This window comes from Atractosteus spatula, chromosome 7 (genome assembly GCF_055471065.1).
Source record: "Atractosteus spatula isolate fAtrSpa1 chromosome 7, fAtrSpa1.hap1, whole genome shotgun sequence".
In the NCBI taxonomy this organism is placed as follows: Eukaryota; Metazoa; Chordata; class Actinopteri; order Semionotiformes; family Lepisosteidae; genus Atractosteus; species Atractosteus spatula.
The window spans coordinates 1,494,086-1,520,448 of NC_142712.1; the positions used below are offsets into that span (position 1 = coordinate 1,494,086).

The 26,363-nt window shown below is 46.6% G+C and overlaps 1 protein-coding gene across 1 annotated transcript; it reads right to left on the bottom strand.

Moving 5' to 3' along the window:
* Positions 1 to 428: 428 nt before the first annotated feature.
* Positions 429 to 23,608, bottom strand: LOC148830057 (tumor necrosis factor receptor superfamily member 19-like). The gene is made up of 10 exons (XM_088920076.1): positions 23,030 to 23,608; positions 21,601 to 21,695; positions 21,137 to 21,247; positions 13,520 to 13,698; positions 12,960 to 13,045; positions 3,919 to 4,083; positions 3,542 to 3,667; positions 3,081 to 3,183; positions 2,214 to 2,496; positions 429 to 1,227 (listed from the first exon to the last, which is right to left on the bottom strand). Exons 2-9 carry the CDS (start codon positions 21,664 to 21,666, stop codon positions 2,217 to 2,219), a joined length of 1,116 nt encoding a protein of 371 aa, XP_088776202.1. The 5' UTR covers positions 21,667 to 21,695; positions 23,030 to 23,608; the 3' UTR covers positions 429 to 1,227; positions 2,214 to 2,216.
* Between the last annotated feature and the right edge of the window lie 2,755 nt (positions 23,609 to 26,363).

Genomic DNA, 26,363 nt, shown 5'->3' on the forward strand with positions numbered 1-26,363 from the left:
AAGGTGCTTTCTGAAAAACTTCACATCTGACAGATTTTAAAATAATTTTTAAAGTGTGCTCAAAAATTGTGCTATAAATGCTGTTGCCCCTAAAACTACTTAGATTATTTTTTCCTCTTACATTTAGTCCTGAGAAATGTGACCTGTCATCTTCACATTTGCCTTGTCAAATGCTTCATTCTGCATCAGTGTGTATTTTGTTAGCAGGTGTGCGGGGTACTGTCTGAGTTTTCCTGAAACCTTCCCAGGCAGGGAAACCACAATGCCCTGATGCAAACATGGTTTGTAAGTCATGATGGGGATTACAGACAGCAATTAATGTTAATAATATCAATAGATGTGGGTTAAAAAAACACTGAGAGTGAAGAAACACCAAAACTTGTTACGCCTCTGTAGGATCTGAGAAAAACTAGCTCTTTGAAGTGTGATTCATGGTTTGCAGACTTTATTGAAAAATGAACAAATTGTGTAGATTCATTGAAAAGGTGTACACAAGCCAAACACTTTCACTACATATGAGCTGATAACAAGACCTGTAGGTTGTACTGGGCAGTGAACTCTGCATTACAAAAATATTGACCATCTATTTTCTATATTACAATATCTACAATAAAACAGATGTGTACCGTATGCAAACATTCCCCAGTGGCCCTTCCACCTCCAGTATTTCTCTCAAGCTTCAGTGCATTAGCTTGCTGGAGAGGATTATTACGCGAGCTGGGTCTTTTCATCCTTTCAAGAGCCGTTTTGATTTATTCACTTTTAACAAAGCGTGTAACATAACACATTCAACTGCCCATTGAAAAATGTCCCAAACAACTTTCCTACCCAAGCAATCAAGTGGACTAGGTGTGGAACATTCTCATGCTGGAACATCAAATACAGAATAACAGCATTCTTCTATTGACTTAGCAAGGCTTGCACCACTGGCACAAAGCAAACAGTCTCCTTTCAACTTCATTGCACTTTATTTGGGCTGGTCCCTTGCCCTGACCAGCCATTGGCCCTTCAGTATTTCAGTCATGACTCCTGCAGGGTCACAGGGAAGCTCATTCCTTTGTGTGTATTTACAGAGTCCCTTCAGATGGCGTGAGGAAGGCTGCAGAGCTCAAGGGCCTGAGAAGACTGTGCCCCTTGCTTTCCTCTGAAAGGGTTCATGCACTGGCAGTCCGATCTAAAACTGGGTCTCGTTGCATCCTCTTCGTCAGGCCTCTCTCTGATATCAGCCTGGGGGAAAGACGGACAGAGAACAGGCATTATACACCTTGAGAGGTTTTGGGAATGGATACATGATACAGTGTGCTTTTTTTTCATCTGAAAATACACAAGCAGACCTCAGAAAAACCGTAGGGCAGCCTGAAAGAGGTGCTATTTGTTTACAGTGCTTCTAAGCAAACCCATTCACTTTCAAATACAGATGGAAACCTGAAAACAATTTTAGATTAGTGCTTAAAAATATATCCTGCCTCTTGTACTTGGGAGCAGTTTTAGAGCTGTGCAGATGTTTCACAGGACTGCGTGGCAGTGGCCAGGGCCGGACTGTGCCAGAGGGGAACAGCTCACAGTTTCACGGCTCGTTTCGGTTTCCGCAGAGGCCACAGAGGCCTGGTCAATCTCAGGTGTTTCCCGCATCCTGGCACATGAATTGCTCCAGGAAACAATCAAACCCAATGACAAGCCAGCCTTCAAAACTGCTCCATTAAGGTACAGCCTGAAATCCCAGCAGCCGGAGCTACAGCCAGCGTCTCTGCCGTTTCGCTGTCTTCCCCTGCGGTTAGGGTCAGGGTTCTGCAGACGCTTGCTGGCATTGCCAGGCGGTCCTGCTGGGAAACTGTCAGGACAACCTCTCTCCTTCCAGTCATGAGCGCCTGCTGTGTCTATGAAGACTCCAGCGGAAGTGAGCAGTGGAGCTGGTCCAGAGCCACTGCCATCAAACAGGCCTTTCCAAGCAATCTTCACTGCCCCCATGTGTCACATACTAACAGAGGTGACAGTGTTCATGGGTTGTTTATTACTGAGCACAATACTGTACTCAAATGTTAGAAGTCAGCGCAATACCAACATAATGCTCATAAAATAGAAGAAGTAAAATACATATTTTGTGAACAGCTTCTTTTGCAAAAAAAGGTCCAAAAGCAGACGCAGAAGGCTGTGCATCTGAATTGAGAATCACTGTACAAACTCCGCCTGCCCTCAGAACGGGGAACACTCACCCGTCAAACTCCCTGCTCTGGCACGGGCCCCCCTTCCCTGGCTGGAGAGTCCAGGGGCTCGCCGCACCGCCACCCTGCAGGGGGCGCTCCTCCCAGGGCGAATCCTGCCTCGAGGGTCTCCTCGTTTCTTTCTGCGTCCTGCAGGCTGGCCCGGGACAGGTTGAGGCTGTCGCTGGCGGCTGAGCCGCGCCTCAGCGGCCACGCGTCCGCGCGCCCTCCGGTGGGAGAGCAGCTCCGGGCTCTCGGGGAGGCTGGGACATGCTCTTCCACAGAATCCACGTTCCTGCAAAACCGTAAATCAGGCAGTCTTACACAGTGTTTCTTCTTTAACTCGAACCACAGCCCATGCCTCTGGCTGAGGGATTTCTCCTGAAAGCTGTTCTGTAACAGAGAATGTCTGTTTTGCCACCGAGCACCAAGTGCAGGCCTGTACACTCCTGGGCCCGGGCAGCGGGTGCGCCTGCAGGACTTCACTCCAATCGGCTAATTATTGGCTTAACTGGACCATTTGAACACTTTCTGCCAGCTTTTCACATGCCAGGGCCAGGAGCCCTCGAAAACCTGCCAGCTCGCCTTCCCTCCAGGACAAGGACTGGCCAGCTCTTGTACAGACACTTAGCAAAGACAAGGAAAAGGCAGATGAAACCATGATTTATTCTACAATTGCAGCTGGTAGCCTGCAGTTTACAGACTGTACAGTCAGACATTCACCTTCACTTCTCTATTGACTTCATACACGTTTCTTTGAAGCTCTGTGGTCCTTGTTTTCCAGACCCTCTTTCCAGCGGCCTTAGCAGATGCTTGGACATCTTGGACATCGATGCAGAATGTATTGCTGTTGGCAGTACAGAATAAAGCTACACTCACCCTACATCCAGCGTGTTCTGGGAATGGAAGGGACAGCTGTCGCTGCTGCAGCCCAGACTGCAGGTCTCCTCGCAGCACAGGGATGGGATCAGGTGAACGGGACCTGCCCGAGTTAAGGGTCACGAGTCAAGAAATGTGGAGGCCACCTCTGAGCCAACAGCCCTACAATCACCCCCCATTCCCTGCACAAACATTATTTTATTAAGAGTCTCCTTTTCTACTCTCTGGGCTTCTCAGGCAGCTTTCCTACCAGATCACATGAAGCCGAGTGGAGTCAGGAGTTCCATCCCAGAGCCACACAGGAGATGGCACAGAGCCGTCACCTGGTGGCGCTGTGGTTTAGCCCCATGCATCCCTGGCAAGAAACGGAGCAGACGGTCCCCGGATTCACAGCCTGACGGGACGTCCCATGCAGGGAGGTAAAGGAAAGGCCGGAGCAGAGTTCTGGGCACTGGACTCACCGCGAGCCTGAGCCGTGTCCTGGTGGCAGTGGCAGCAGCTTCGCAGAGAAAACTCGGGCCCCTGCTGCCTCTCGAAGCACGACAGCTCCGCGCCATTGCAGGGGGCTTCCTGAGCTCTTGACGTCCCTGTGCACACAGACAGGCAGACGCGAGACTGTGGTTAGTGCTGGTATGTTATCAGAATGATCAATTTTACTTCCATAAAGCAGAGGACTTTACAATGGGATGCACAGCTGAGCTTAAAAAAGTACATAAAGAAGCTTGTGGTCACATTTTTCCCTTCTGACAGTGCGCACGCTGCTGAGTGGACGAGGACGTTGCAGAGATCTGCAACCCTGGACGGGCAGCGGGGACAGGGCGACCGGGAGAAGACCTACAGCTGGGCTTCTTCTGCAGCAGCTGCTTCTTGCAGTAGATGGCGCAGAGAGTGAGCAGGGCCAGCAGGACGGCGGCCAGGGCGCTGCAGATGACGGCGGCCAGGGCAGTGTCGCGCGGGCTGGACGCCGGGGAGGAGATCCGCACCAGGTTCACGCGGCTGCTGCCTGCGGACAGAGGTGGCACACCGTCAGCTATGCCCCTCTCCAGCAAGGCTGAACATTCACCCCTCTCTGTTCCTGTTCTCTGGCTCGACTTTCATCTCCCTCGCACAGGTACAGACCAATCGTGTTTCCGTATACAACACAGACGAACTACACCTTATTCCAGAAAAAAAAGATCAAAGTGAAAAGCTTTTCAGAAAACATAAAAAAATAAAGACAGAATCCCATGAACAAAGTGTAAGTCACAATGCCTGACCTACACATCCACAGGAATTCAATCCCACTGCCTTCTTCGCGATCTTTGACATGGTGGAAATGAACCTCGAGTTCCTAGGGGTAAAATATTTCCCCCAGTGTGGCTCAGGACATTTCCCCTCACAACGCTCCTGGCCTCTCTCGCTAACCACTTCAACCCTGTGCACTGAATCAGTTCGGTTTCCTGTCCTTCAGTACTAATACTTAGTACACTACCCATTGCCAAGCGTACTTGCCTGCTGTCTGCAGGTAGGAAATAAGAGCCAATCTGCAAGTACAGCCTGGGCCTCAACACTTGCGCTGACACTGCCTCACCAAGAAGACTCCAGCCTGGCCCGACACGTTAACTATCCACATTCTACCACGACAAATATATTCATCACATGGTTAATGAAAACTGCTTGATTGCAGACACACATAAGATCAATACAGTGAATACTGATGCCAGCAAAGATTTCTCCTCGTCTCCAAAGATCAGCGCAGTATTTATTTTTTAAAAGTTTAAAGGCCAGAATGAATGGACTTGATTAGTGAAGCTGCTGTTTTCCAGCCTGTTCTGATTGGGGAAGGCTCCAGTTTTCCCGCGATCCAGAGAGAGGGGGTCTGACTGAGACCTCAGGCCAGTCACACACTCGACATTGTGGGTTTTCCGAAGTGTCAGAGGGCAAGTTTCTGCAGCTGGTCCGACTTGACCCTTACTCCAGGCACAGACAGGTCAAACACGAACCTGAAACGTCATCTTCTTGAAAGTCTTGTTATTTAGCAGTGCTTTTAATCTGTAAAGATCTGAATTTTGAAAAAAGGCCAAGAAGAGCCTGTAATCCAGTCACATCCTGCTTCAATACATTAGGTGCAATTATATGAATTCGTATCAACCAGTTTACAAAGCGTGCCTTACAGGGCTGCACAAAGGATTCTTGTACTGTCAAGGTACCTGAAGACCACCCCCTATTCTAACTTGAGAAGCAGAGTCATTCACATCTACTCCTCAGGGCACAGGCTCCTCTCTGGGAGAGATTTTTCAAATCACATATTTGAAGGAAAAGCAGAAGTGGACTCTCTGTGGCCACGCCTTGATTCTGGTAGGAACTGCAAGCACAAGCACGCATGCAAACAAATGCACACGAATTAGACACAATCTCATCATCATGGTTTCAATCTACAAGTTACAGTTTTGTTTATTTACAAGGACTTTGCCAGCCAAACAATATCAAATTTAACCACCTCTCGCTCACCAAAACCACTTCTGGGAAAAACAAGGAAGCTTTTCTAGTTAATGACAGGATAGAGGAGATGCTTTTTTTAAAAAAAAGGTCTGCATAATGTAAACCCGCGGAGCTTCAAAGACGGCTGGAACACTACGCCATGCTTCTGTGACTGGAGAAGTGTGGCAGGAAGTCAGTGCTGCTCCTCATTAACCCTGGTGACCTGGCTCAATTCCACTCTGGGCTCTGGGGCCACCGGACCTTCCTAGTCACCCCCTCCTTTAGCTGGAGAGATGCAGTAGCTGCCCTCTCCCCCGCTGGGTGCTGTGCAGTGGGGTACAGCGTGTTCCCCCGCTGGGTGCTGTGCAGTGGGGTACAGCGTGTTCCCCTGCTGGGTGCTGTGCAGTGGGGTACAGCGTGTTCCCCTGCTGGGTGCTGTGCAGTGGGGTACAGCGTGTTCCCCTGCTGGGTGCTGTGCAGTGGGGTACTGCTGCTCTCCAGTAATGCACGGTTTGGTGTTCCCCTCCTATATTTTTGTAATCTCACTCAGCACCATTCTGCACCTGAGAACACCTTTAAGATTTGCATCCTTTTCCCTTTTCCTCCAGGATGTGTCTTTTTACAGCCCCCTGCCCCAGGATATGAGCACCCTCCTGAAGTATTGAAATGGCACTCAGATCAGCGGGCATAGCGTATTGCGTGGAGAAGGCTGAATCACAAATGATAAGGGTCATGTAAAGGGCATCTCGAATCAGTTTCGCTTCACTAGACATTCCCAGTAGCTCACCTTGGCCCAACAGAGTTAGCATTAGAGCTGGCACTCGGCTGTGTCACGTATCTCACTGGGTTCAGTAGGATTCGGAGAGCAGGGGTTACAGTGGGGGCTCTGACACACGCACACAGTCAGGGCTGCAGGCCTGTGCCTCACAGAAAATGACTGCTGGCAACACTAAATAAACACTCCAGCTGGGCGCTTTTCCCATGCACTCGACTAGTGCAACAGGAGTGTTTGCAAAATTGTACAAAAAAATACAACGAAGGAAAGAACCATTCTGAATTGCAAAATGTCGTTTTCAATCCCCCCTTCATCTCGTGTTTGCTTTGCAGTAGATTAATCATTGAGCAAAGCTAGATCTGGCATTTAGATTCCAAACACTCTTTGTCATGCAATGTAAACATTACTTTAGCCTGGGCACAGGCACTGTGATATTCTGCTTTAACGGATAAGAATATTTGTACATTCCACTGGCAAAAAAACATTCCAGATATGTCAAAAAACATGAAAAGAGCTAATTGTAAAATAGTGTGCATTAATTTACAAGCTAAACCTGTGAATCTTTAACCACAGGTACCGCATCTCTCTGCACTACTAATAGTTAAATGCATTTACAGTAGTGTACACAAACAGAGTGATAAGAGCTTATTAAAACAAGATTTGAGATGAACAAAGAAGGAAGGTCAACTGAGGGCCGTCACAGAAACCCCATCCTCAGAGACACCACCTACCACACTTTGCCCTGCTCTCACTTTCTGCTGTCTTTGTTCTTAACATTTTTAAAAAAGCATCACTGTCTTTGAAATTCTCTGCTGCCTAGAACTGTTGTCACTTAGCCTTGCAAGTTTTAACCCCGAAGAAGGCTGGCATACCAAACTCCACTGCTGAACGCAGTCCTGGAGTTTCCAATTTAACACAGCTAAACCAGTAAAATAAAACATCATGCAAGACTAAACTGCTTATTAGGGTTACAGCATTTAAACGCGTCGACTGACAACATCTTAAAGGAAAAAAACACACTTAATCAACATCTCATGAGAATCAGTTCAAAAACCACCACACCCATTTCTGCAATCGCTTGGTATCCCACAAGGCAACTTGCATCTGCAAGCACAGATTTTTGTAATCACTTCACTTTCCCACTACAGTGTATACCAGTCTGCTCAAAAAGCACAGAAGATTCTCTTACAAGGACATAGGAGCAATTCTTCATGATAATTCTTATTGTCATGCATGAGCTCCTAACCCCACATCTAGTCAGTTCATAAAAGCAACAGTGAGGTTTTCTTAACTATTAGAAATTGACAGAGTGGACACCGGAATTTCATAATACATTTCACCAAAACAATTACACTGTCCATTCGCATTAAAGCTAACAACCATTGACAAAGAACTCATCGTATTGGGCAAGTTCAAGTACACTTTCTCTTCTACATAAGAGTTTTCATTACTTCATGCAGAATTAGCTTCAGGCTGAAGGTACAGCCCCACCTGGGTGACCCACAGCAGCCACAGGGGGGAGAATGGAGACATTTCTTGAGGGACATTTCTTGATGGATGCCAGATTGAGCCTCAGGACACTGGGGTTTACCTCACTGCTTTAACCAAGCCCGTCACGGGATATTTAATGTCCACGTAGCCAGGACCTCACTTTAATTTCTCATTCAAATTTCTACACCAGTGCCCCTGGACATGAAACTGTGCCACTGGTTTGGCCATCTGGACATAGAAGGAAGAGCACCACCTACTGGTCCACCAATACTACTTACAGCAGCAGCCTGCTTTTCCAAGAGGTCTCCCTCCCAATACTGGCCACTTCTGGTCTCACTTAGTTTCTGAGATCTGATAAGCTCAGGCTACATAGTAATAATTCTGGTGCACTGTTCACATGGAACAGAGGCACAGCTAACCAGCCCCCATATAAATAACCAAATAACCTGATGACAGGATGTCTCTTATCAGAAATATGGGTTTACACATCATGCAAAACCACATAGCAGTGTACAACGTCTTCCAGAAAGCATGTGTGAGCTTTTGTGTTTTCTCGTTTGGACTGTGCAGCACAGACATAAATAAAAAGTTCAAACAAAGGATGTCTAATAAACCACCACCAGGGCTCAGCTTTTTGTAAACTAGTTTCAGCTACAACATTCCCATTTATCAGGCCATCACACCTGCAGCAAACACAGATAAAGGAGAAACCATGAAAGAACATTCACCTGCTGATCGTATCTCTGAGCAACACTCCTTAAAAAAAGTGCTTTGATTGTAACATTCCCTGCATGGGCCTATAAAAGATAAATCACAAAAGCTCTGCAGTTTGAAGCCATATAAATTAGGGGTGCGGAGGGGCTGAATAACAGCTTCTGGATCTTCTCCTTTGTTTTGATGTATTTGTTCAAATGAAGAAACACACTGAGGAAGAGCAGAGTGTGATCTAAACCTGCCTTGGGGGCATAGAGACAGATGGGATTCCAGAGCAAAAGAATGTGAAGATCAGTCTCCCCACAGAAACGGTTTACTTTCCCCCGTTTCATCACAATTTTCATGTTTTTGTGCTCCTGAGTGGCATGGATGCCACAAGCATCTCCCACCTTACTACATTCCTGATCAGGGCAAAGAAGGAAAGATACACAAGATGTAGTTTTGATAAATGCATGGTTTATATCGCACTTGAACATGCGTACTTCAAATTAACAGCTTATGTGTTAACACCTAGCAAGAGAACTTGAGAATTTTCTTCAATCGCATTCTCCATGTGATCTGGGCCCATTTAGTGCTTTTGTGTTTGTTTTGAAGCGCTAAGTATCACGATCTCTTTAAACACCACAGCTGTGACTAGACCCACATGATGATGTCTGGAAGATCTAAGCACAGTTTTAGAGCGAATTACAGATAAATTGAAAAAGGCTGCAACACTGAAGGCTGCCAGGAGTCCTGCCACTGCAAACACACACATTTAAATCAAAACCATTTTTCCTATTACTTCCTTTCAGAGATGAATTATTAGTGAAAGCAGGGCAATGATAAGCAGATGTAAGAAAGGGGGTTTTGAAACAAAATGCTACACAGCAAATAGGAGAGTAAGAATTGATAATGGCTTAGTGCATTCCGAAACCTGTGTTCTAAGTCTTGCACACAAGGGAGCTGAACACAGGCCTTTGAGTTGTGAAAACAAACAGAAATTGTTCTCCTGTCTTACCCACATATTCCTTAATGCACAAAGGAAACAGCCAATTCACTGTTTAGCTCTTGTGAAAAGGCACTGGTAAATTTATAAAACAGTACTGTGCATGCTCTTACACTTTCAAAGAAAACATACTCATCATTTATGGTCCTGCCTGACTGGAGAAAATGTTTTTTCCAGTTGACCAAATTCAAGTGGAAAGTTCTCATGAACAGATCATTGAAAACCTTTGTGTGTATTTTAGCTTCTAGCAGAGGGTGGGGTGAGACTAAATGAATAAAGATAAAATTCCTTTTGTTTAATTATCTATTTGTTAAATCCCTGAATCCTTTGAAGATTACAATTGTGTTCCATTTCAAGTTTAGACAGAAAAGCCAGTTAGGAAGACAAACACTTTTTTCTGTTTAACTTCAGGAGGAAACACAAATGTTTCAAACACAAAAAGCAGGCAAGTCTAGGATCCAGGTAAAAGAGTGCTCAGCAGCTGTGTGTGCAGTTGTAGCAGATGAATGTATGCTGCTCCTTGCTTATTAAAATCATCCATTGAACTCTTGGGCACCAACTCCCTGGTGCCACAGTTAAGTCCCCGTCGAATAATTCCTTGAGTGTTATTATAGATTGCCATACACCAGACAAGACTGGAGGTTATGTGTTACAAGCAGGCACACCTGTTAGGACCAAACAACAGGCTTTCAGAAAACTCAGTGTGTGGGGGGAATCTTCATGAAAGGGAGGCAGGTCTCCAGAGCGACACCTTTGGTCACTGCTGGGAGTGCAGGCAGGAAGTTGCCAGTACCAATCCAGTCTACCAGAAAACATCTTTGGCATACTATGGTAATATCAGAGTGAAGCATAGTCAAGCCCAATGAAATCATGTAAACAACATGATGCAGAACATCATCTGAAGTCTCCTTATTGATTAGAAACTAAACACAAATAGAAGATGCCCCTCCTAAGAAGAAAGAGATGTTGTTTCAAAATCTGCTTCAATCCCTGGCTATTTCAGGGCTCCTAAAACACCAGCAAACACCTACTGGCATCCCTCTCCCCTCCGTTCAGCTCTATTAGCTGTACATGACTGCTTTACAGGAACCACAGGTAAAACAGTTCCTCACCTCCATGATCCAAATCCAAGATTTGATTTGGCCAGTGATATATTTTTTACTGGCAAGACTAATTTTCACTGCATTAACCAATCAATGACCTGTGCAACGTGTTGTGCCAGCACTGCTGGCTGTCTCTCTTCAAGCCCACTGTTCTTTCACCTGGGTGCTAGTTTTAGGCACTGGGCCATTAGCAAGCAGGGAAACCCACAGCCACCAGCAATCAATGGGAGAGAAAAGGGTGCGAGTCAGGCTGAAAACAACGAACTGCTAGACAAGCAAACACAAGCTGAATTTGAGATGTTTTGGTATATTTTCAGCAGTGTAGAAGAGTAGTTAGGGCTGGAAACTCCAAACTGGAAGGCTGTGGGACTGACTCCTGGGCAGCACACTGAGAAAGGTGCCACTCTCAGCTGTGCCGATGGGAAGTTGTAAAACAATGGCCAAGTTTCTGCTCGAGTTCCAGGAATCCACTTCATCTGCTTGCTTCATCAGGTGCAACACCAGGAGGCCTCATCTGGACGTTCAGAAAACTGTGTTCTTAAAACACATCCAGAACATGCCAAGATGAACAGTGTGAATATAATTTAAGCCTTTTCACTTCTAAAGACCCAAGGTCTCTGCCGTGCTGTCAAGATTTACTGCTTCATGTAAAGTTGCACATTTGCCTCTGGGGTGTGACTTATGAAATAGTCAGCCCGTTAGTTTTTTACGACCTACAATAAAATCACTCCTGTAAGGACTTCTGCATGGTAGGGGTTACAAATTGTGAGAATTATAGGGGTACTACAGCAGGTCTGATTCATTCATTCAGAAAACACAGCTGCCATTTTTCTCCATGAATGTTCAAGCCTTCCCTCCTTTAAAGACTGAAACCTTCCAAGATGAGAAGATCATAAGCCTGCTACTGGGACACAGGGGAGGCGAACACATTCAGGCAGTACACTTGAACATTAATGAGGCACAATACTAATTTGGAATGGAAACAGCTGCATTCTCTGTAATACCTCTTCTTAGGCTTTACAAACTGCTACATGGCTCAACTGGCTCTAGACAGAAGCACCTGGTGATTTTTTTTAAAGCGAGTCGAACCTTGAACTCAAATCCCAAAGACTCCAGAAGGAGGCGGTTCTGGGACACTTACGCAGGGATGTCGTGCAACACAAAATCCTCAAATCTTTTCAAACCCTTCACACTTCACAGATTTTCCATTGCAGGATTCACTGAACTGCAGTAATCTTCCTGTTTCAATCCAGACAGCTTCCCAGATCTCCCGCAGGAGTGCCAGACCTGGCTCTTCTGCTCCACACAGGTCCTGCCAGATCCGCACTCGGCTGGCTGCTAGCTCGGCTACCACTGGGAAGTCACACTCGATGGCTAAACACACGAGCCCGCGAACCCATTTTCCCTACGCAGACCCTGAATTGCTCGTGACTGCAGAAATGGTGCAGAATTCACCTTAGTTAAGTTCTTGGTTAATCATTCAGAGTCATCAACAGTCCAGAAAGCAGGACAGAAAGACGGGGTAGAGAAGGAAGCAGAGGACAGAGCCCGAGAGAGAAGAGAGGACAGACAGAAAGACATCCAAGAATGCGCGTGCCAGGCCAGAGGCCCCTTTTCAGATTCTAAAGACCAGATTCTAGTATTTAATGTATTGAACCTTGTTAAGAGAGCTTGCTTTTAGGAAACGGATTTCCTTTATAAACAGTCCCTCGGTTGAAAAACAGCCTCTCCTAGTTAGTGGGTGCATTTTTAAGAATAGGGTGATAGGTTCCCATTCACTTTGGAGAATCTGGATTTTTGGAAGTGAGATTTGACTGTAGGTCGTATTCTGTTTTATTTAGAAGGCAGGTGCATCTCTATCTCTCCTGTTGGCTTGTTAGGTGTGATATAGAATCTTTGAATATTTGGTAGCAGTCTGGTCAGGTTGTAGGGCTCTGAGACGCTGAGTTTGTAAATAGAGTAACCTGTATGTTGTGTGTTGTGTGTGGTTTACTGTGTGCTACTGTCATTCTTAATAAATATTTGCTTAACACAGTTTATCTCTGATTTATCGCTTTTCTGAAAAAAACTGTGCCAGAGAAGAAAGATCTCAAGCGCCTCTAATTTTACCTACAGTGTACGTCTTTTGGGTATATTCTTGGCATATCTTTTATAATTTGGGGGTTAGGATTAGGAATTTTACTAACAGAACATTCATCTGGGTCTAATTTTGGTATTTCTCTAATGTTCTTAGCCCCATATTTGTAGCTGTACAGTACAGTCAAAGCTGTGGTTTACTCCAGGGGGATGCCAGTCTGCAGCCCAAACCCCCCCAGACCTCGTACATGTAGTAAAGAGCTGACCGCACTCACAGTGAGGCTCATAGGGGGGCGGAGGGTCCCCACAGGGCGTGCACTCCATATCCTGGAACCCACTCAGCTTCGTCTTCCTGTAGAACCTGGAACAAACACAGCAAACCCCCGGGATTACTTCTCAGCTTAATTCATTATTAGTTGGCAAGACGACCCTTGAACACTGGTACAGCTGATCCTCGTTCGCTGTGCGGTGTGCCTTTGAAAAATGCCATGAAGCGAAATGGCCTGTGAAGCCACTCAGTTTTCCAGTCCGCTTGTCTGCGATGTTAATGATGACAGCCGTCATTTTTAATAAACAAGGCAGGCCTGCAAACTAGTTTCCAAACCAAGTGGATGGACAAGCAGCTCTGTCCCAATGGCTCTGTGGAAAATTTTCCTCTTAGTTTTCTTCGGTTTAACTTTAGCTGGACAAACGGGCTCAGGCCTCTTTTTTGGGTTTTAATAGAATAGGTGGAACGCCGTAGGTGGCGGCTTTTAGAAGCGCCGAGTGTAAAAGAAGGAGACCCCACCTGACTCCGGCCCTCTCAGCTGCCCAAGCGATACTCCCCCACACTCACCCCGGCAGGCAGTCCCCACACATGGCGTTGCTGGTGGTGCTGCAGTTGGCCTTCAGGAAGCGGTTGACCAGGGCGCAGTCCAGGCAGGGCTTACACTTCTGCAGGCCCCGGTCCTCCTTGAAGCGGTTCGGCCGGCACGGCACACACTGGGCGTCCTCCCCGTAGCCGAAGCCACATTCCTGAGAGGATTAGCACGGGACATCCCCCCGATTAGGCCAGGGACAAACGGGAATACGGACGAATCGTGGGGGACAAAAAGCAAAATAAAGACCCCTGTGTTGCAGAATTCCACAAAACAAAGGCCAGCCTGCTTTGAGAACACATCTCCCACCACCAATGATCTCCCTTACGCCTACAATCAACATCTAGCCCTGCACTTTATTCCTGCGAGCTCCTGCTATTTGAATGATAAAGGACCTCTTGGACACCTACTGTTATATTATCGCTAGCTTCTGGCTTGGGTATTGTCCCGTCTTCTTTCTAAACCAATGCTGAAGAGCGTTTGAGAGTCTGGAAAATCAGAAGCACTCAGACCTTCATTGGCTACAGTGGGATACCAAGATTAAGAGACACAGAGGCTTGGGAACTTGAATAACCTTCTTCTGCACTGCACTAATCTCCAAAGCAGATAAAACATCCAGCAGGCTCGCTTGCTTGACAATGACATTTCTATACCCTTTTTTCAGTCCTTCTCTGTCAATGTTCATGTCACCGCCAGAGAGCTTTCTGATCCATTTTTAAGGGAACTAAATCATGGAAATGATAACCAGTATTTCAGTGTTTTTAATTTAGCTCGTATCATTAACCCCCCCCCCTCCCCCCGCTTATTTCAGTTCATAGGAATCAAATTTATTTTACAAATAATAGATTTCATCCACCTAATCGCATTCTTGCAAACCCCTATTCCTCAGTCTCTCCCTCCTGGTCAAGGACACAAGCCTGGCTAATAAAAGACTGAGCAAACATGTGTAAAAATACATCGTCTCAGAAGGAGCACTGTGGTTTCAGCTCAGCAGATCATATTTTGTCTGCAAGATGGAAATTGCAACCTTCTAATTTTGCAGAACCACAGGAAGAAAAACGAATTACACAGAGAGCCCACCGCACGTCTCCAGCTTCGGCTACAGCGGGAGGGGTCGTCTGAGAGAATGAAGCGCAGGGTGTTCAGTGCACACTGGGCCGGGGGGCTGGGGCGTGGGGGGCGTCGACACGCGGGTGTTTCACACGCGGAGGAAGAACGTGGCTTCTTTCACACGTGACGGGTGCAGGAGACCCACACCTGCACCGCGGCGGCGCCTCAGGGCTGTGGCAGAGGGGCAGCCGTGCAGCTGGGACACGCTACCCTGAATTATCACCACGCAGGCAGCACACCGAGAATTTACTATGCACAGAACGCAAGACAGAACGGAACTAGACAAATGAGAGGAGGCCATTTAGCTACTAGTCGCTCAATCGATCCCGGGACCTCCTCCAGAAGCCAGGGCTGCCGACTGCTTTTCCAATTCCTGTGGTTCCAGTGGCACCTTCTTCGTGTGGAGTCCCACTAATGAAACATCTGGGTTAATAATGGTGCTGATAATCTCACTCCTGCGAGGAGCAGTTCAACATCCCTGAATGTTGTGGAATTGTTGGAATGCGCTGCACCATTTTGGTTAAAACCCAGGAGAAACCATTCTCCCCTTCCAGGCCGGTGCTCGGACTGCATCAGGCGCAGGCGAGAGGAAAGAAGCGTCAGGGACAAGGGGCTACGGGAGCGCGGCGGGAACGACAGGCTCGGCCTGCGGTTTCCAGAAGGCTGTGCGAGGAGCCAGCAGTTCACTCGCACGAGGCAGATCACAGAGAGACATGGCGCTCGGGGGAAAAGGGCCTTGCTGTTGCACAGCAGATTGGAGCGCGGTCAACCACTTTATTCCTTTATTTTTTCAATCGCATCTGGAACGTAATATTTGCAAAGCAAACAAAATATGCTTCTAGATAGCGCATATAATAATGACCTATATCACTGTGCACAGAGATAATTTGAAAAAAACAAGCACACAATAGTGCAGACTGCCAGAGTTCAGCAGGAATTCAGTCAATGTGGAGCTATAAAGTTTTTTTTTAAAAGTGCAGTTTTTCCACTTGGCAGAAGGTGCAATCTTATCTTCAGACAGTACAATCAGAACAAGACTGGCTCTAATATTCTCAATGTGCACATGATTTTGAAGGATGAACTGGTTTATGTAAATAGTGTAGGTCTGGACCAGACATTGCAGTCTACAGAGGCACGGCCTTCAGAGCAGACCTTTCACACACTGTTTGCATCTTTTCGTCTGCAAAATTCAGAAATCTTTTCATTGAGCTTTGAACACATTTCATACATTCCACTAATTCCAGGCTCCCTTGGATCAGTCCAGAGGATCTCTGCTTCTGCGATAAAAGGCCTCACTTTCAGCTGTTCAGATCACTCCCAGATAACTCTGTACATGAGAAGCGGAGTTATTGTAAGGAGAACATTTTCATTTCTATGGTTTTTTCCAGGCTTTCAACAGGAAGAAAATGCATTTCATCCATTTCAGTCTGAGCTCTCTTTAAGAACACAACACATTCTCCCTACAGACAAACAACCACAGAGGTTTTTAGAATAGGCATTTAAAGTATTATGAATACATTTTAAAAAGTCCCAACTAATTTAGTAAAATAAATGTGTTTGAAAGTCATGGACAGCAATATCTAAACGTGTATAACAGCAGGAAGTGTTTGTTGACTTCATTTTCCAATAAGAGCAACAAGAGCAAAGAGGAAATACAGACACGTCTCAGTGCAAGTTCAGCTTATAGTCTTCCCTGACTTCACTCCAGCGCCATCGCAGGGTCCTGTTCCCAAAGTGTACTATGGGATACAAGGCCAGTTAGAGTGGGTGTACAAAGTATTCACTGCCATTGTATTTTGCCACACTGTTACATGCTGTAAACGTGATAGACTTATATTTCTTTCCCTTTTGACCCATACAAATCCTTTACAATATCAATGTATTTATAAATTTGGAGCTAATAAAATAATTAAAAAATAAAAACCCTTAAAATCTTCATTCGAAAAATATTCACCTCCTTATCATTAACACTCCTTCATAAGCTCTGCCTCAACCAGTTGCCTTCAGATTTTGCACAGTATGTTGATTGGAATTAAAGCGGTTAACCATTCAGACTGGACACACCTGTCTTTGTAAGGTTAAATACACCTATCTGTGTGAGTTCTCACCATTGGACATTGTATACAAAGCAACATGAAGACGAAGGGGATACGCAACAACTAAGGAACTGAGTTGTGGACGGACCATTGGACAAGTCAGGCAAGGGACATAACACCATCCCCATAGCGAAGCACAGCAGTGGCAGCATAATGTATTGGAGCTGGTTTTCATCGGCAGGAACTCGTCGGCTTGACAAAATAGAGGGCAAAGTTGAAGGAGCAAAATATGGGCAGATCCTGGAGCACAACCTGGACCAGTCTGCAAAAGATCTGAAACTGCGACAGAGATTCATATTGAAACAGGACAACGACCCCAAACCCAAAGTGGATGAAAAAGAAGAAGGTGAGAGTCCTTGAGTGGCCCAGTCAAAGCCCAGACTTGAACAGAGAATCTGCTCACAGGAACTGAAGGCTGCTGAACACCACCGCGCCCCCAGTCACCTGGAGCAGCTGAAGCAGCAGGGACCACTGGGTGACAATTCAACCCGCAGGATGTGAGAAGCCAGTTAGAGCACACAGCAAAAGACTTGAGGCTGTGATTGCTGCAAAATGGGGACCAACTAAATATTACACGCTTAAGGTCTCAGAGGGGTGGATATTTGTCCAGCTTGGAATGTTCATAAAACTTGTCTTTAACAATACAAATGATTAGGCCCCCATCAAAATGTCAAGCATTTTCTGTTAATTGTACAAAAAAATCCTGTTCAAATGCATTGTATTCTGAGGTTGGAACACAGCAAAATGTGTCACATGACCAGGGGGGTCCCTACATTCTACACTCACTTTATATTATTAAGGGAAGGTTATCAGCAAAGGGCTTTCAGTCTCGTAGGTTCAGCTTGGTGCCAGGTGGGCACAACTCTGCAAGCTGGCAGTAGCTGTAGGGGTGAGTGCCTGACCTGGGCATTCCTCTACTCTCCAAGACAGCAGTGGGTTATTTCAGATCAGGGACTGACCACAGGCTGGGCTGGTCATGGGAACAAGCAGCAGACAGCTGCTGTGGTCAGTGCCCTCTGCCTGCCAGCTGTCCAGCTGTCCAGCCCCCCTGCAGAGATGGCACACAAAGCAGACAAGCAGAGGGGATTAACAACAGGAATCCCACACCTGGCGAAGCAACGTCGGGCTTCCTGCTCATCGACGAGAATGAGCGCCTTCAGGAGACATAATAAACGCCAAGAAGAATGTTGAACGACAGGGCGCTCGCTATAAGAGTAAGGAGCAACCTTGTGAAGTTCACAAGAACAATTCGTTCACTGAAATACTATACTGGTTCGTAAATTTCACCCTGTTAGGAAATGCAGGAAATTTTCTTTCAGAAGAAAAAAACATTTGGTGAACAACAAGCAAATGCACTAAGTCTCTAATAAACTTGACAAGTAGTCTCTATTATTTTTTTAATTGAAATGTAAAAAAACGTTTTTTTTTACATAAAAGCCCATCTATGTCCCCCATTTCTCCCTGGAGTAAAATATCACTATGGCGAGTCTACACAGAAAAGCCAGTACATGCAAGTCCCAGTTTTCATCTCTCTTCAGATCAAGTTTTAGTTAGAAAGCCAAGGGAAACAAAGAGCAATAGAGGTACATGCTCAAAGAGGTTACAGCATGTTCAGACTCACAGATATTTTAGAGATTAAGCAGGAATCATATGACTCCTTAGGGGAGACAAGTCATCTGATCCAGTAATGAACGCGCCTAAAAAACAATGCGGGTTCGTTAACTCAATGTGCCATCTTACATTCCCCGCAACCCTTCAATGCCAGCTAGCAGGTTCAGCGCTTGGAGCTCAGTAACTTTATCCCTTTGCCATTACCCTGCACTAACGACAGCCGCTGCCAGCAGCTCCCGGCTCCCAGTCCACACCTCCCACTTCTCCGAGTGTCTTTCTGCTCTTCCCAGGAGGAGGGCACAAAGACTGAACAACAAAGAGGACTGACAGGAAAATTTAACTCGGGAAACAAAAAAAATATCTTTTTTGCAGATTTTGTAATGTTATACTCCCTTTTTGTTTGAAAAGATTGTGTCTACAGTGGCCATTTCCAGTGTGCATACAGAACCACAGGACCTGCACTGCAGACACAGCCAGCGGTGAGCTCTCGGGCTGAAGGGCCCTCTCCTTTTTCTGAGGGCTGAACATTGACTGTTCTTTGGCAGCTTACTTGGCTGCTGATGAATTAGGCAGCCAATTATTAACAAGCATCGCGGGGGTCTGGGAGCTCTGCACTCCTGGCCATTAGCATTTGGCAGGAGAACATCAGTTCTTTCGACCCACACAGCTCGAACGCTGGAGCCAAGATAAAATAAAGCCACTTAGCTTGGGTTTAAATATCTGTATATCTGTTGCATGTGCGCTCATGTAAAGAAAATACGAGAGACAGAGGTGCCTGGGTTTATGTTTTAGTACTTAAAAATAGGCTACCATTTGACAGTGCACGGTTCAATACGTTTCACAGACAGCGCGATCAAACCACCAGGGCGTGACTTTTTTAAAGAACAGCTTAACAGCTGAATTGCGCTTACTCATGTGTACAGCCCACATTGAGAAACACAAATGAAATTAAAGCTTTTGCGTTCCTTTCATCTAATACATCACCACTACCACCTCCATAACGGTTATTCTCATTTAATGAAGGCTGTGTTAAGCCTGGACAAAGCAATGCAACTATTTTACATTTAACATGAACCATAAATATACATCCCAATAAAACAGAAGTGCTAACACCGTACTCTCTTTCTGCTTGTTTTTCTTCAATGAAACAAGCCTCATAAATTGTGAAAACATCCCATTATTCCTGTAACATCAATACCTTCTAAGAAGGCAAGGAATGTTTTATTTTCACAAAAATCTCCTTGCCGGCTTACAGAAGTTGTAATTTAGTTCTAATAATGTAGTGGGAGGAATCTCTGCTCACTGCTCAGTAGTTTTCGAGAAGGCATTTCAACTCATCCAGAATAGAGCCCTTCTGCCCATTCATGAAAGAATCTGATTCTGAACCGACAACAGGAAGAACCATATACAAATTTAACAAAAACAGAAAATTCCATCTTTCTCAGCTCTTAAAAGATAAAAGCACAAATGACCCTGAAGACCCTCATCAGTCATATAGAATAAGAAGTTATTATTTTGCTATAAATTATAAATGATGTGAGTCAAATTATTTGGTATAGAAATCACAAAAGCACAATTCAATTTTAAGTTGCACCTATGAGATAAAGTTTGGGATTTATTTTTCAGTGGACTGTGCGAAAGACACGAACAATCAGCTTGAAAAAGTGCAGCGGCTGCCTCATCCCCACCACGACAAGATCAGACCTTCCACTGCTCGTGCAGCTCCTTGAACAGAGCGTCTAACGCAGGACAGAGGGAGTCTATTGTTCCCTTTGCAGAGGAGCACAATGGATTGCAGATGTTGCCGGCAGTGACAAGATAATGATTCTCAGATCTATTCAGTCAGGAAGACAAAAACACTAATGTCCAGGAAACACAGGAAATAACTCTTTGTCCAGACCTTAACATGTGGAATTCACCACAATGAAAGTCATAAACCACTGGACCCCAAATCTTTAATTTTAAAACAAACAAGGGATAAGAGGCAAGAGAAGCTCTCGATCTGCCTCTCTATGGAAGTGCTTTGACAGCAATCCAGTGCTTGCTTCAGGGTGAGAAGGGAAGCATGCCTCAAACATTTATGCAAAAAAATGAACGCAATGAAACCACAACACTGGCCACTGCAGAGCAGTGGATCGACAGAGACACAAGACCCAAGAGGACACAAGTCCCACAGCAAAGCCTATCTGGGAATAACCAGCAGTTCCATTCTGCGTTCTCTTGAGAATTCACAAAACAACACTTGAATCAGAAAGCTCTGATGTTACAGAGCAGTGTTTTAAAATTGAGAGGTTATACAATCTTTAGGAATCTACATGAGATATTTTCAGTTCATCCCTTTGGGTTCCCACAATTGCAACAACCTGTAGCACGTGCAAGAAAGGGAACAGCTTTAACAAGCTCAGTTCGACACAGGCTTGTCCTGTTGGCGCAGAAATGTCCCTTTGAACGTGACATCTTTAAAGGATTTAAACATTCTGCATATTCTAACTTTTCCTTAAATATATGTTTGTCTAGCGAGTCTTCGGTTACCACGTCATCACAGCGTGTCAGTGTATAGCAGACGTGCGCATACAGTGGCAATGAAGTCTAATGTACTGCACTCTCCAGCTTCGAGAGACGTGTGGGCGTCACGCATGCGGAAGGAAACGTGCGAAGACGCTCTTCACAGCACCGTGGATAAAGATGAATGTGAAATCGAGGAGGAATCGGACACCTGAATAAACGATCCACGGGGATCACAGGGCGCCGTGACCGGTCAGGGGACTCCGCACCAACCTTTGACAGCTCCTGTCCCGCGTCGCACTGGACACAGGCCACGCACGTCCCAGACTTGTCCCTGAACTCCTGTTCCCTGCAGTCCTGAGGATCCTCTGCTTGTATGAAAATCTAAAAAGAGTTGGGAAGAGAGATCAGTTTGTTACCGGAGTGTGGTTCACAGCCTTAAATACTTGAAACAGTTCTACTTTTTACTGGGATACCGCCTAAGCGAAATTGGCACCACACTAAATGTCACATTCATACAAACCATCACAGTTTTAGAAGTAAACTTTTTTAAAAAAATAAATGTAAGCGCGCTAACGTGCAGCGCATTGTGGTATTTACCTCCCCCCCCCCCAAATACACAACTACGTTGTCAGCTGATGCAATTCAACAGAACGTTTTTAAAAGTCCTGTGACGGCGCTTCGTGTTTGACAAGAGGGGCGAGACGCGAGAGCACGACCGCGGGCCGGTGACGCACCAGCAGCGAGCACGCGAGGAGCAGCCGCAGCACGTGCGGGCGGTCCCGCGCTGGGGTCCGGGCCATTGAGAAGAACGCGGGCGGCAGGACTGCAGCTGTAGACAGAGAAGGGAAAACATAAAAATTAATAAAACGTTAGATCAAGCAGCTGTGCCGAATCGTTTTAATAACGTGTGTTACGGTTGCCGCTACTACTACGGTTAAGACTCCTCACATTTTTGCCTGAGGACAGTTTACCCAGTCCAAACCCGCCGCCCATCTCTAGTGATCCACAGACAGCAGCTCTGTTGGTTTACGGGTTTCCTGTATAGGCCTTAAAACTAACATTTTTTTTATTTTATTTTAAACGTGCCGTCCGATTTTCTGTAAACCTTTCTTAAACGCAAGACTCCGACGAGACGTTTTGAAGTCTGGGGATGACCCGGTTTTAGTCTTGTGTAGGTAGGCGCCCAGATTTTTAATCTGGACTACAAGTAAGACATTGCAAAAACGGAGCAACAAGAATATTCACCTGTTGCCATCTGAAGTTAATCTCAAAACCGGACACTGACGCTGCCCAAGCAAAAGTTCAAAGCGCTGCATCCAAACGAACTGCCGAGAAAGCAACGTTTGTCCTTACAGTTGGTTTCAATAGGCTCTTGAGAAACTACACCTTCAGATCTGGTCCAGACCGCATCTGCGCTCTTCCAATCGCATCACAAGTATGAAAGGAAAACACATTGAATATAAGTTTTGCCCTTAAGTGTTGTGTTGCATGTTTAAGCCCACGCAGCAAGCTACGCTTCTAGTCTGCGTGTTCTCAGTACAATGCCAATTGCGCGACAGACTTCAAGAATTCCGACTGTATTTTAGCCAGCACACTGATCTTCCGCCCATTTAACTGCGCTATTCCAGCAAGACCCACAAGCGCTGAAGAGAACTTCGCATCACCAAGATCCGACCCAGATCTGACCATTATTATTATTCTTGGGCACGGACACGGGCGTCAACACTGGTGCTCATGTTCCAGTGGGGCTCCACGCAGTACGTGTTTGTGGCAAAGGGTCGTTTTGAATGCATGTCGCGAGCTAAGCACATGTGTTCTACACTCGCTTGCAGTTAGAACAGAATAGCCCCTTCTTCGCCTGATCCAGTCGCAGTTACTGACTTTCACGGCAGGACTGTCCAGAAACTGTCCTTCACGGCGCTGCAGGAGCATCTTGGATTGCAGAGCACTCAGCCGCTGCTGGCTTCGCAGCAGAGACGGAAAGACGCGATACGTGAGGTCCCTTGGAGGGCTTGAACCCTACAGTGCGAGTCAGTCTGGGGTGAAGTTCACAGGTTAAAGAGATACAGATTTCGCTTTTCTCCAGGTATATCTACATACTTTACACGCGAGTTATTTCGCATCAGGGCGCCCGAAACACAACACGAACATACGCTCTCTTACCAGAGAAACGCGAGAAGACCCGGAATGTCCCCCTTCCTGCGGTTCCGTTGACTTTTCTTTGTCTGTCTCACGGGTCTCTACTTCCCGATACCTCCTGCTCGGAGCTCAGAACCATAACCAGCAGCTCCTCTGCAGATCTGCTCGCCCGCGGAACTGCGGACGGACCATCAGACCGAGCAGAGAAAGGAAAACAGCCCTACACGCAGATCAAAGACGGGGGAGGGCCGTGATCAAAGCGCTGTAATCTGATCACCGATCTGCGCGCACATCAAAGGCGAACCTGCAGCACCAACCCCACAGCGCAGAAAGCAGGTAATTATGATCGCAAGATATTATCCGCGACGCAAGCACTCTCCGGAGAAAGCAGGGCGAGCTGGAGGGAGAGAAAACAGAATCCGCGAATGGGAATGGAAGGCAACATCCCCCCCCACTCCCCCCTTTATTTTCACTGAGAATGACACACAGCCCGGCTTCTCCCGCTGCCTCCCGAGGGGTTTCCAGGCTCGCAGGGCGCTGGGTCTCTGCGCTCAGCAGCGCCGGGCGCCGCCTCTCCTCCGTCCCGGCCGCAGATGCCATGACGTCACCGCCTCGCCCGGGGATTGGCGGAAAGGGAGGCCCGGCTCCAGCCTCCGGACGGGGGGGGGCACTTTCACCAGAAGGCTAAGAGCGACCTACAGGCAGCGCTATGCCTGGGTCAGCTCGTAAGAGGCGACTCACGATGGTGTGTGTCCATTCTCACCATTTCTGCTGAGTTAAAAAAAAGGAGCTCGTGGAGACTGGGAGACAACGCACCAGAGATATTCGAGGGGGGCAGGGGGGCAGGGGGAGGAGGGGTAAGGGGGCAATTCTCCACAGAACCTCATAGAAAGCTCTTGTTTCGCTCGGTCAGAAAGCATTTCTGCTTGATGCGGCCGTGTGAGGCTGCGGGAGAGGCGGACAGCAGGGCAGAGACGCCAGCTCGGTCCCAGCAGCGCAGCGGGAGCGACAGCTGGGTCGCATCCATGTGGTGACAGTCCTGACGGGGGATGAGCCCGCCGAGAGTGAAGGGCTCGCTGTCAGGACGGCCGGGTTTGCAGGGAAAGTGCCCGTGAAACCGACGCGGGTGAGAATTCCTCCTGGCGTGCGGAAGAAGGGTTTCACAAAGGCAAACGTCAATCTGAATTGCTAGCGAACCCCCAGCCTTCTTTTACCCAGTACCAATCCAGTTTACCCCCCAGAGTTCACAGAGACCTATCCCGGTTCGATACCCCCGTCTCAGCGACAGGAGGCCGTTTCTCGGTGCTCACAGACCCACGGATGTGAAAAATACAGGCCTCGAACAGGTTGTGTGGTTTTTAAAATCAATTCCCACAGCAGTTCTCACGCACCTTGTAGACTCCTGCATTCTTATGGGCTAACAAAAGGAAGATGCATAACAAACAGGGCCATCAGGCAATAAGGATTACTATTAGCTTCCAGAAGTAAGACAGTGAAGAGTCCTTACACTGGACACCTGTGCTGGTCTCAGAGGCTCAGCGGGGCTGGGCCTGGTCAGTTCTGGGACAGGTCCAGAGGGGGTTACTGGCCTGTCAGAGGAGCTGTTTTGCAGATGAGATATTAAACGGGGTTCTGTCCTGCTCTGGCCGCCTCAGTGTCCTGGCTGAAGACTCCCGTGAACCGTTACAGTCCGGCGTCACTGCAGTCCACCTGAATTCAGCTGCTGCTGCAGTTTCTCCCTCCACCCCTGCCCTGCGGGGGCAGCGGGGCCGCTGGTGCAGAACGGCGGCTGTGTGGATAGTTGTTGTGCTGGATGAAGGGGCGATGGGCTGATGGGTTCTGTACAGATGTAGTCGATCGGCTATTGCCGCTCTGACGTGCGTGTTCCTGGGCAGGACCGCTCCACAAGCTCGGAGCAGTGTGGCAGGAATCGAGCTGTGAGCCTTTACTGGAAGGTCTCACTTTGTGGTGAGGAAGACACGCTGTTTTCCGCTGCGCCCGACAGTTCACCCAGGATGTTTAATCATTTAAGCAACTTCACCAAAGCAATGGAACAGGTCCAGCCTGGACACGTTGCAGTGCGTTTCAATTATATTAACCTCGTTGACTCTTCAAAGGCTGGAAATATAAAGGTTTATTTTTTTAAATAAAATAACAGCTGTTTTTTTTCTTTACACTGTATCTTTAGTTTACCGTAGGCAGTCGAATTGTGTACAGTGCGGGAAAACCACCAGCGAATTAATTACTGCACATTTAAGCTGTTATAATTATTACTATTACAAGCACTGCGGCAGGCTGCAGGTAAAAATGACTAACCGAACACAAAATGTGCAGGGTTGAGTGCTCGTCTGGAAATGGAAACTTTGATGTTCTTTTGAACTCCTGCTGTGAAGGAAGCTGGGATTCATTCATCTGGGGTGAAACATTCAGACATGAGTCGCTGTCGCTGGACAGCCGCCCAGTCAGCGGCTTTGATACACAGGTGCGACTTGGAAAACAAAAGGCTCACAGTGCTTCTTCAGTCTGCAGAGTGGGACACGTGGTTTATTGACAATAAAATAAGAAAACAGACTTTCTCCTTTCTAATTTAAGAAATCCCCATTTATAAAACTAGACTTGATAAATGATCGATACGGTGAAGCGCAGAAGATTAATCTGCACATTTCCAGTCTTTATCCTCACAGAATCGCAAGAGCAGGGAACACAAGGAGAACACGCAGGCTTCACACAGACAGAGCCTGATGAGCCATAGACCTAATTGTATCTGAAGATCGTTATTCCCTCTTTGACTTTTCATGTAATTCTCCGTGCGGGATTCGTTGCCTACGAAACAGAAGGTGCACCTATTTCCAATCAGACTGTGGACACAAATGTAAAAATAGGAGTTCAGACATTTCCACGCCGGATGCGCGCTCGGCTGGGTAGTGTCAGACCGTGGAAATGACATGACGGCAGTTTAGCATTTGCTGAGAGTTGGAATATTGAACCGGGGGAGAATAATCACTGACGTGCAGTTGTATGAAACATTTAACACTGAAAATATGAGTTCAAGTAGGTAGCTGCAGGTAACGGGTTTATTCCGTGCCGAAAAGAAAAGAAAGGAAACACAACGAAATATTAAACACAACTGAATATATTAGATATGTTTAGTTGGTTTTAAATAAGGTCAGAAAGGATAGAAATGTTTGTAATAAGACGATCAATACTGGGACTAGCAGGCAAAAGCACTAGCTGCGAGGAAATACGCGACACACAGGAGGGCTGATGGTTAGCGTGCTTTGGCTCCACCTAGTGAAAATAAGAGGACATGACATTATTGTTGTCCTTTGACATCTGTGATGGCAATTTAGTATAGCTG

What these genes read in the sequence shown, in the direction of transcription:
- LOC148830057 (XM_088920076.1), bottom strand. Translation starts at nt 21,666, where the DNA reads ATGGCCCGGACCCCAGCGCGGGACCGCCCGCACGTGCTGCGGCTGCTC. An exon ending in GCCCCCCTATGAGCCTCACT is followed by an intron (nt 4,084 to 12,959) that starts GTGAGTGCGGTC and finishes CTCTGTCCGCAG; the next exon opens with GCAGCAGCCGCGTGAACCTG. An exon ending in CAGAACACGCTGGATGTAGG is followed by an intron (nt 2,497 to 3,080) that starts GTGAGTGTAGCT and finishes ACGGTTTTGCAG; the next exon opens with GAACGTGGATTCTGTGGAAG.